This window comes from Quercus suber, unplaced genomic scaffold, assembly GCF_002906115.3.
Source record: "Quercus suber isolate HL8 unplaced genomic scaffold, Cork oak 2.0 scaffold_461, whole genome shotgun sequence".
Taxonomy (NCBI): Eukaryota; Viridiplantae; Streptophyta; class Magnoliopsida; order Fagales; family Fagaceae; genus Quercus; species Quercus suber.
In genome coordinates this window covers 173,308-185,124 of record NW_027069912.1, presented here as the reverse complement: position 1 = coordinate 185,124, position 11,817 = coordinate 173,308, and the positions used below count along the sequence as shown (strand labels likewise).

The following is an 11,817-nucleotide window of genomic DNA, read 5'->3' as shown; positions in this document are numbered from 1 at the left end:
GGGGGGGGGGGGTGGGGTGGGGGGGGGGAACAATTATTCAACAAGACGATACACACCTCTGCTTCCTCATCTTCAGGGTCACTTTTGAGCGAAAGAAATTTAGCCAACTCTTCTCTGTCAATACTATCAACCACCTCATTTGCACTGTCAATAACCTGCATTGTGGAACTTTATAAGCTCAAGTAAAATAATAGTTCACATGTGCCCTCTCATTTAGGAATGTATACGCTTTTAAGGAAACCTGGAAAGTTTATGACTAATTCATTACACTCCCCATAAATTGGTACATAAGGGCAATGACCTGTATATTACCAAATTGCAAATAAAAATTTTCAGTAACTATGAAACATATTAGACTCTGTCTTATAAGAAATCCAACAGAGCACATTTGACCAAATGCTTTTGAAAATCACTCTCTCAAAATGAGATTGGAATTGGAATTGGCTAAATTTTGACCCATTCAACAACACTCAAAAAAAAAAAAAAAAACTCATTATTTTTCAGCAAACTTTGCATCAACTTTCTGTTAGCAACCCTAAAATATGATGCCTATGGCTAGATTTCTCAATTTGCATTGTCCTGTTTTGGTTTGCATTTTGATGCATAACAGCTAAAGCTCTCTTCTACCCATGAAAATCCCACGTACATAAAGAAAACTGTGATTAAGTAGGCAGAAGATTATGAGTCAAGATGCAGTACCATCTCATTTCCTTCCCCACAAAATTCAAAATCTCTCTAATTTATATGGTGAAGGTCAAGAAGAAAATGCAGTAAGCATTTCCAAGCAAATAAAGCATAGTTGTGGTCATCACTAGGCATCTTTTTTTTATAAATGTTGAGAATTTTTCTCATTAAGAGCCATTTGGACTTGTCTCTAGCCAGTAAAACCTGAGGACAACTGACCTCATTCACCAGAACCAATTGCCAGGAAATCCAAGGACATTCACCCTGATAGTATGGTCGTCACAAGGTATCAGAAATGGTTTTACTTAATTCCAAAATTTCTAACCAGCTTTCACAAAAAAAAAAACAAGTCTATGAAGGCTTGCTGACCGTGCAAAGCCACAGAGATAATTAGAAAAAGAAAAGAGAGTAGCAGCCAATGTCTAGTGCCAATGTAGCTTCATGTAGTAGGTCCATTAGCCAAGAATCTAGCCTAGGTGGAAACCTAATCTTTTGAGAGTGATGAAGTACAAAACTGTTACAAAAGATTGGTATCTGCACTTCAGTTCTACTTAGACAATTGGGAACCACACCAAGTATTAGGTCTGTGTGGGGCCCACAAGAATAATCTAGGGATCGATTATGCCGATTTGTATATGTTAAGCCCAATGAGATCAGTTTCCAGTAAATTATGGGATACTGAAACATATAATTGTGATGCAAATTGTTTTTAACTCACACCAGCATCAGGGTTAGTGAAAAACATTTTTTTTTAAAGGTTTCTTCAGAGTATAATGTATGATGGAGTAAGAGTTACAGTCTAATCAAGAAAATGAAAATTTAACAATTTTTTTGTTTGTAGGATGAGCTAGGTCTACTGTGTTAGAGTAGATTTCTTTGTATCCCTAACAATTTTTTTATTTGTAGGATGAGCTAGGTCCACTGTGTTAGAGTAGATTTCTTTGTATCTGTATGTGGGATACAAAGAAATCTACTCTAACACAGTAGACCTAGCTCATCCTACAAACAAAAAAATTGTTAAATTTTCAAAACAGTGTATCTCTTACCGATCAATAAAAAAAAAAAAAAAAGATTTCTTTGTATCTCTTCTAAACAGTGTATTAGACTTAAACAGTAGAGACAATAATTCAAATTCTCATACATCAAAACCATGTCAATGGGCTCTAGCTAACATGGCACCTCCTCCCCAACTTAAGAACGGGTGGAGGGAACAAGCATGGATTCAAGTCCCACTAGCTGTAACTTTAACACTGGCAATAAAAAATAAAAATAAAAAACCATTTTTATATCAATCTAAGATCTGGACCCACTACATTACTGCCTTAAGAAGGCACCATTGCAGCACTAGTGTAAGAGTCATATGAGAAGCCCAAAACAAATACAACAGAGGGCAACTGGAATACTATAATTGCTTGTTATAATAAAATAGACTTCATATCACCTCTCTTTTTTTTAATGAGTTTCACATTATCAATATGAAATAAGCAAGATTTTACATTCATTTTGACCATACACTAGTTATAGTACTTACCTCTTCATCATGGTGGATTTTGTCCTCAATATTACTCTGAGAAAGCAAGCCTTCCAAAATTTTGCAAGTAATGGAGTGTATTTTGGATATTCAGACTGCCAAAAAACAGATGAGACAGAGAGACTTTAGCACCTTGGGCATAATTTGGCAGTCCAGGACCAGTAGTAGTTCCAGAAAAGTCTTAAATAAAATGTTCTTCAATTTGACAAATACTCAAAATAAATAAAAAGTGACAGCAAGATTCTTCAATTTGAATGACCACAAAATCCCAATTATATTTTTTGGATAAGTAAATAAAGTATCTACGAGAAATAAACATAAAGGAAGAACCAAAGAACACAGGTTGTGTACTAAAGTATTCCCCAAAAATTACAATCACAAATACTGAACGTTCATAAAAAAAAATCCAAAAAAGACCTTAAACAATTGCCACCCTCTAAATCCCACTATACTGGAGGGGAAAAAAATTTAAATGTTCCAGCTGACTGGAATATCAACAGGCCTAACTGGCCTTGAAGTTCACAAATCCTGCTACATAATGCCAATAAAACCTAAGTCGTAAATATAAAAGTCTAAATTTCATTAAGAATATGACAAGAAGCTAAGCTCTAACCTTGAGAGAAACTGATAGCTTTTTCCATTCTGAGCGTTCTTCATCACTATCTTGCTTTAGGCTTGAAAGAACTTTTATCTTCGCATCTCGAACCTGATTGACAAGCAACAGCATCAAGAATCTGTAAAGCTCAGATAACAAACTGGAAACCTTACAAGTAACAACCTAACAGTCCAGAAAAATTGGATCATGGAGAAATGGAAACAGTCACAACAGAAATATGCTATCAGTTTCAAAATTTAAAATATGTCACTGTCATGTGTATGTGCTCTGTCCTAGAAGAATATAATAAATACAATGTCACTACACATACTAGTGATTCTATGCATATGTAGGAAAAATGAAAAATGATTTTTTCATTATATAACATCATTTTTTGATAGAATTTAAAAGCAAGCATTTAAAGGTGTTCTTTTTTCTTTTTTTATGCATATTCTTTGGAAAAGGTAAAGTCTTCGTAGTTATCAGTATGTGGCTCCATTAATTCATACTGCCCACCACATAAAAGGAGCCAACTCTTATCCTTTCTCTTCAATACTTATGGCCCAATGTCCAATTCACCATGGGAGATCAATACTTTACATTTTAAAAAAATATAATTGCACACAAGGCATGATAAACATTTTGACTTTTTTTCTTGGTGGAAAGAAGACAAAACAAGTATGAAAAACCGTAAAACCTCCTGGAAGATTCTATAATAAAGAATGCAAGCACAAAGGCAAAGAACGCAACATTATCAAATTACATAACATATTGAAAGACTTGTTAATTTTATAGAAATTTGTTTGATTCCTACTTGAGGCAATGCAATGGAGAATCAATTTCTCAAACATATCATATAGAGAGCCCAATTTGCAGCACTAAGAGCAGAGTGATTGAATAAATTTTCTATATTTCTTTGCATATTTAAATACATATTTCAATTTATCATGTTTGTTATGATACATACAGAATCTGAAAAATAACAAAGGAACACATACAATACATGATTTGACAACTATTGGTATAATATAAGCAAAGAGGCAAATCACTTGGCATAAAGTTATAATACACCCACACCACATTAACACATTTAACTGCTGCACCACACTTACCTCTTCTTCTAAACGTTCAGAAACAGTCTTGATGCCAGTTGAAGAAGAACCTTTTCCCTTGTCCTCATCAGGCTGTCAAAGTATTTGACAAATGATAGTGGACATGAGTTGGAAATAAAATGATAAGAATATCATCAGATGTGACATGAGTGTCACCCAAAAAAATTTGTGAATTGTCTTAGACCATTACAAATGAAACAAAAGAGGGAAAAAAAATACATCACAGAATGTTTTTCAACCTTATTAGGTGGCACTATGTAAGAAAGTTGATATGACACAGGGTTCTTTAGTGGATTTCTCCCCTCTTCTTGTTGACTAAAGGATAGCTTTCCATATGATATTGCCCCCAGCAATAATGATCCTTGTGTAGAATTCTGCACACATATTACAAGTACCAGTTAACACATAAAAATTATTTTTAGAATGGAAACAGAATGGAAAATGTAATACCTTGGGAAGCTTTTCTTTGGATGGTGAGCCCAAATAAATTGATTCTTTTTTCTACCAAGAAAGGCATTAAACCATACATAAGCCATACGTAAATATGATAACATAATAACATACGTAAACCATACAAATAAATCATTTAGTGCCATACCCTGGAACTAAAACTGAGGTTTTAAAGGAACCATTTCCCATAACAGGGCCATCCGGTTCAGAGAAAAAGCTCAATCGAATGACATCCTGCATTAAAAAGAAACCACCAAAACATTTAATAGATGTTAAAATATCCAAACTACATTGATATTCCCATAAACCCTTAGCAAACAACTCATAGGTACTTATTATTTCAGTGAACAAAGTAATTATAATAAATTATCCTTTTGAACACTAGAACATATATTGATACCTAAATAGCAGAAGCAGGTTATAAAATATAATCTTTGTTATTTTGAATTTCAATGCCACTTAAAAACTTCTAAATCTCAAGCACAGATTAATCCGAACTGCATCAGTTTCAATATTTTATATAGAGTTATAAGACCCTGCACTTATAGTGCTTTGTTTACTCTTCTTTCATTGCATGACTTCTATTGCTTTTTTAATCATTTGTTTTGGTGAGCAATTTCTATGATACTAGTTATATCTTTTTTTAATTTGATATACACTTTTTTATTACTGTGCATTGCACAGATATGCTGCCAGTACACACACACATAAGCATATGCAGAATATAAGCAAAACAAAGTATTTTCAATCAATTCCAATTAACCAACTCCTGAACAGTATTATGTAAGTAAGAATTCTTTTTTTTTTTTAAGACACCACCCAGCACATGGGATATGTACTGGTGGGGGAGAGACACAGAGAGGATAAAATCTAATTCCCAAACAGTGTTTCATAGTAAAGCACCTACACACACAGGACAAAGCAATGTGGGGGGAGAGACAATCATCCTAATAATTAAGCAACCAGATATTGTAGAGCCAATAAATAATGTTAAGTGTATCCAATGCATGAGGTAGGAAAGTTTATAGACAACTATGATAGGAAGTATTCTCAACTATACAATCATTTCTGCTCATGTTATAAGGCCAGTTTGAAAGGATACTCAGGGTTACAGATTTTACACAAAATACTTCAGTGAAATTCCATAAATGAAATTTCAATTTTCAGTCACAAGATTTTTGTTGAGAAGAAACAAGTAAAGCAAATGTAGTAGGAACATTGAGTTTTCAGTAAGCGAAGACAAGATACAAATAAGATCAAGCAAAATCAATTAGGTAAATTGTTGAAGTATAAGGTTAAACTAGATGTTTGAAGCATCAAAGAAAAGAACTCATAGACTGTAACAGCAATTAAAGAACATGATAATCCACCTTCTCTTCCAAATTTCTTTCAATAAAGAGCACCAACTGCTTTAATTTTTCCAAATATTGCACATTGTCATGCCTGGAAAAGATAATTGACATGAGAGAAAGAATTTCAGTGGACGCACCTCTTATTAACTGATATTTGTAATTCTTCAGAAGTTCTTTAATTGTAATAATAAATGTAGTTTTAACTATTGCAGCTTCCCAATATTACACCAATATTGGTGCTTCTTCTAACAAAAACAGTCAACTTAAGAAAGAGGACAGTCCATCATTGGTTGTGGTTTACACTGTTTATTTGGCAAGATAGTAACATATTCTATATTTAAAGAAAAATTAGAATACAAATTTAAATAGCATAAATCAAGTCCAAATGGGCACAATTTTCAGCAGAAAAGAAGAAAGAAAGAGTATGTGCTTGCATGCAGTTATGAAGAGGCCCATACCTTAGATATAGCTGTAGATTATATTCTCCCTTAGGAAGTTTTGAAAAATTTGGATAGACATCACCCATTGCATATATACGCTATAATTGGAAAAAAAAATTGAAAAATTGGAATTTAGGTCAGCACATATACATGAAATAGGATTTGGAAGTGAACAACTATTACAAAACAAAAAAGGCAAAAGAAAAGTAATAGAATATAAAAAGAAAAAAATTCACCAACTACTTCTGTGTATGTTATTCAAAAAAATATTACATTTGAGATTGCTAATTATGCCCTTTAACTTCCTTTAAATATCAAGTGTATACTTTTATTCTAATGAAATAGCAAGTTACCTTGTTTGTGTCAGAAATCATATAAAATTGAGACTCAAATTTAGTGTCATATACACGGTTGTTAAGTAATGGTATTTGAGGTTTTACTTCAGCTGCATCTTCCAATTTGAACTTGTAACTATAGAATTAGAAGAATAAATAGATCAATGTAAACTCAAAGTGGAGCTAAATGAAGCAGCAAATGAGCAAAAATCACACCATAACTCACGTTAATGTCAGTGCCAGAATCTGTTTTCCAGAAGGAGTTTGTCACGATTTGTTGCAAGGGTACAAAGTTTTGAATCAATAGGGCGATATGGAATTCTTATCTGGAACAAAGAAAGGTAAAAGATATGTATTTCAGTACAATTGACATCATCAAAAGAAATTTATTCATAAGAGAACCTATATCATCTGTACAAGGGGGCCAACTTCACCTTGTTTAGAAGAGCAGCGGGGTTGCAATCTCAATATTAAGAGGGTGTGGTGCAGGTTTGAGTTCAGAAAATAAGGACGAGTGAGGTGTCATGTGATTGCAACAAGCGGAATCCATAAGCCAAGAGGAAGGAGACATACCAGATAAAGCTGAGAGAGAAGAGGAATAAGATGCATTACCAACCATACGAATGACATTGGCGATGATGTTTTTAAGGTCATTTGTAGACATGGTGAAAGTGCGTCATGAAGACTTAGATTGTGCAGAGATGGGAGCCATTGGTTGGACACTCTCAATGTTAGCAACAGTAGCAGCAGAAATGGAAACAGCTGATTTGTTGTGATGATAGCAAGTCTCAAAATTGTGGCCAAAACGTTTGCAAAAATGGCAAAAACGTTTGCTGGATTATTGGTGACGATTATTGCAACCAGAAGAAGACCTGTCCTTATTCTTCATTTAGAAAAAAAAATATGCAAAAATGAAATCTACGCTAAAAACTAAGCAAGGAGCACCTGGACTGCAAAAAGTCAACCCCTTGAAAAAGTCAACAGTCAAACTGCCCCAAAAGTCAACGGTCAACCAAGTGGAAGTCAACAGTCAAAGTTGAAAGAAGAAGTCAACTGCTGGATGACGCAAGCGAAGATGATGTCAGTGGATGATGCAAGCAAATGATGTCAACAATTAGGGCTGACAGGGTAGAATGACATCATCAGTGACGTCAGCAGGCGCGTGACTTACAAAAGTTGCGCGTGAGAGCGTGTGACGGCGCGTGTCAGTACAACCTTGATGGAGGCGGCGCGTGGAGGCACATGAGGGCATGGCGTTGGACGCAGATTACTATGGCAGCACGTGCGGGCGTGTGCAGACTCCGTTGACTGCAAGACTTCCACGACTGAGTAGATCGGCGTATGACGATCTCAGTGGTGTCTGTAGAAAATTAATCGGAGCAATTTTCGAGGCGGTGAAGAGTGGAGCAGTGGTCTTTGCAATGTGGGACTCCTCAACGGCGGTGTCTGCAGGTTTGGAACCCAAGGACGACGGAGGTTCAACATCGAAAGGCTACAGCTACTGTTGTGATGGCGAAAGTAATGTTGAGAACGAAGTAACACCAATAAAGACAAGACTGCTAAGAAAGGTTAGAGCAGTGGCTCTAATACCAAGTTAGAAATACTGAATGCAATCGTATTGTATTTCATAGTGAAAGAATATACATGAGTGCTTTTATATAGGAGGCATATGAGTGCAGTACAAGTAAGAGTGTAGTACAAGAATGTGTGCTATACAAGTAATCTAGTTGGGCGTAAAGCCCACAACACTATACATGTTAACACTTGACAACAATCAAAATTCTTTCGAAATTTTTTGAAATTCTAGTTGAGATAAGTAAGATTCCTTCAAGACATGGTTCTCTTTTCTCCTTAATTGCTCCAACTTTACAACTTCATTTTAGCTCTCTCCAACTTTAGGGGATAGTATCACTATCATTCACTTTGATTTCTCTCTAGGAAGCACCGACACAAACATAGGTACAATACAGTAACATGAGTAATCTTTTAAAAATTATAACATAAAACAGTCGGTATGACACCGATATGACATTGGTACAACACAAATACGACACTTTAAATGAAGTGTCTGTGCTTCCTAAATTTCTCCATTACTTGGTTCATTCTCTCATCAAGCTGCAAGTATTTTCCATCTCACTTAACTGGCCAGACTTCTTGAAATATTACTATAAACCTAACCCAAAAACGATGGCACTCTGCTTGCCATTTCTTTAACATTCTTAGGTGGATCGAAACTCCTTTTAAATTTCACCCAAAAAAAAAAAAGAAACTCCCTTTTAAAAAGTGCATTTAAGTTCATATCTATGCTTCGATTCCAATGAATTGCTGCTTATCTCCAAGAAAAAAACACTCAAATCTTCTCAAAGAAGAAGAAAAGAAATGCATTTGTAATGTCTTGTCTAGTTTGCAGACAATTGATTGAGGCAACGTTGACTTTCCAATTTCAGTCACTACAAATAATAGTTTTTGGTTGATATTGATCCAACACTTATTCGAATTAACCTTTAACTGTACCTCATCAAAAACTCTTTCTTTTGTCAATTTGGACCTGCTGTGGGGGAGGTGGTATCTGTTATAACAGTACTATATAATGGGTCTCTCACATAGAGGTGGATATTGCACATTTTTTGTAGGGTTTAACTACATGTCAAATCTGATAATATTTGTAGTAATAGTAGAGGAAGAGGATGATGATGTTAAGAATGTACCATCGTCACCATCATTGTTGTTGTTATTAATACTGCAATATATGATTATTATGGTAAAAATTGTCATAATTTATATATATATATATATATTAATATTGGTGGTGATGGTATATTGGCTTTAGTACAAGACCAAGGTGAAGAAGTTCCAAAAATTTTCATTGTGGGGGCCTTTTGGTGTTGCGGGTTGGGCTAGGTTGCCTCCTGCGATGATGGGCTTGAGTGTTCTGAGTAGGAGAGTTGAGACCGGCCCAACTGTAACTCACTTTGGGTCGGCTTGTGCTCCACATCTCCACTCCCAGTACTGAAAACCCAAAAAAAAAAAAAAAAAAAAAAAAACCTGAGGTCAAACTCTATCCAGAAACAATTCATACATAACACTATTTTGCTCAAGTAGCTTTATAAATACCAATCAATAACATCTAGTATTTTCGGCTTCCCGTCAGATGTAACTTGCAATCCAGCTGCAGCTGGGTCTACCCCAGAATCTGAAAGCAGACAATGCATATATTACAAATAAATTCAATGACTTGAGCTTGAATTAAACCTAGATATTACAGATAAATTCACTGACTCGATCCTTCTCTTCTGATAATGAAAATTTTTTCCTTTTCCTTTTCCTTTTCCTTTTCCTTTCTTGTCTACCAAACAGAAAAGGGAAAAATGTGATGGAAATGAAATTTACCGAAGATGGCGATGAGGACGCCACGGCCATCGAAGTGAGGGTGAGATTCGATGAAGCGATCGGCGGCAATCTCTTTCTTGGGCATGAGGGAAGCCAAGAAGGTAGACTCGTTCAGCTTGAAGTTACTCAATCGACCATTATCGTCTCCGCTAGATTCGCCGAATGAAGAACCAGGCATTGCCCTAACCCTGCTACTGCTTGTCCTTGTTCTTCTTCTACACTCTCTTCTTGTTCTTCTTGGTTTTGGTCTTGGTCTTGGTTTCGTGCTAATAAAGCTAATGTTGGGTCCTCTTGTGTTATTAATACCAATGATGAGAAATGGTGGTGGTGGGGTCAGTTTGGGAAGTTTAATTAATAATGGGTTTTGCATTTTTTATTTTTTTTTTTGGAATAAGGGTGTTTTGGTAATTTGAGAGTGGGAGTGGCGGAGTGGCGTGGTTGTGAGTGGTGTGGAGGAGTGGTTTTAAAGGACAGGCGGTGGAGAGTTAGAGAGAGTGTGGGTTTGGTTGGATATGGTTTGGGTGGCGTGCTCTCGTTTTGTGTGAAATTACTGACTTTGTCCTTGTATGATAACATTATGACATGTGTGTCCCAAAGTGGCACTGTCCAGGTGTGGGTCCCAGTTGAGTCTTCAAGAGTTGGACAAAATAAAATCTTCAAGTAATTCAGTAACAATATTTTTACAAATAATGATTAATTTTTTATTGATTTCCATCTAACCTTATTATTAGTATCATTTTTTTATTTATTAATTACCATTTACCATATGAATAGTTTGTAAATTTTTTTTATAAAAAAAAATCATATCTCTAATATTATTCAATTATTAATAATAAAAGGTTAATGTCATGGCACAATTTTTGACATAACTTATTCAAGTAATAGGTTGTGAGTGACAAAGAAAAAGCAGTAAGTCTAAACTTCAACAATCACGACTCACTGCATTAGCCGTTAGTTGCGGCAATTACCGTGCGAACTAGACTTTTTTGATTAAGCAAATGCATGGTTTATACATGATGCTGATGATGATGTTGTTTGGTAATAGTGTTACTGTGCTTCTCGTGAAATCATTGGGTTAGAGATTCCTCCGAGTTATAAAGGAATCACGTGGACAAAGAATATCTTTATCAGCTTTCACTCTTCATTAGGCAACATAATTGAGATTCTGAGAATTTATTCTTTCATTTGGTGGGTAACATTGACTTCCTTGTACTGGGAAAATCATCATTCAATTGCGAAAAGATGTACTGTACACCACAAATATCTCAAAAAAGAGGAAAATAATCAAATCACCGAGTCAAGACTTTCTTTTTCTTTTTTCTTCCTCAATTTTTTTCTCCCAGTATAAGGACTTGTAGTTTCTTTTTCTTTTTTTTTTCTTTTTAGAAAGAGACTCGAAGGAATCGATATTATTCAAACAAAAACTAAATTATTGTTGAACACATCCTATTGCTCTGGAGAGATATACTCCATCCAAACAAGAAGAGAGTCAGAAAGCTTAGCTCTTCTAGTAAGTCTATCAGCAACATTATTTCCTTTGTCTTTTACATTAATCAACTTGATTTTAACTCGAAGTTTAGGGGATGTTTTTACATTTTACCCTACAAAATATCAACAAGTAAAATTAAAATAAATAAATAAACCAAAAAATTAATAAAAACAAACAAACATAATCTAAGGGTGCAACTTGGGCTTAGAGTTCACACTTGGAGTGAGGCCTTTGGCATCCCCTTAGACTATGTTTGAGAGTTTGAAAGAGAGAGGATGGAATGAGAGATTGGACCCTTAGTGTGAACTCTAAGGGGATGCCAAAGGAGATTTGGTTGGACACTTGGTTGGACATATACAATGGATGTATCAATTGTAATATCCATTGAAGACTTCTACAACTTACCTACAATTATTGTGTTTGGTATAACTGTTTGAAC

The 11,817-nt window shown here is 35.1% G+C and overlaps 1 protein-coding gene across 1 annotated transcript in view; it reads right to left on the bottom strand.

Moving 5' to 3' along the window:
* The window catches only part of LOC112026441 (tripeptidyl-peptidase 2-like), a 24,588-nt gene extending 14,289 nt beyond the window's left edge, over positions 1–10,299 (bottom strand). Inside the window, 17 exon segments of the mRNA XM_065762519.1 lie at positions 57–155; positions 2,216–2,280; positions 2,283–2,310; positions 2,829–2,921; positions 3,923–3,994; positions 4,162–4,296; positions 4,373–4,423; positions 4,493–4,606; positions 5,743–5,815; positions 6,183–6,262; positions 6,518–6,635; positions 6,726–6,762; positions 6,765–6,825; positions 6,934–6,962; positions 9,471–9,508; positions 9,614–9,692; positions 9,890–10,299. Of these exon segments, the coding sequence (XP_065618591.1) occupies positions 57–155; positions 2,216–2,280; positions 2,283–2,310; positions 2,829–2,921; positions 3,923–3,994; positions 4,162–4,296; positions 4,373–4,423; positions 4,493–4,606; positions 5,743–5,815; positions 6,183–6,262; positions 6,518–6,635; positions 6,726–6,762; positions 6,765–6,825; positions 6,934–6,962; positions 9,471–9,508; positions 9,614–9,692; positions 9,890–10,259 (1,542 nt within the window). The 5' untranslated portion in view covers positions 10,260–10,299.
* Positions 10,300–11,817: the final 1,518 nt, after the last annotated feature.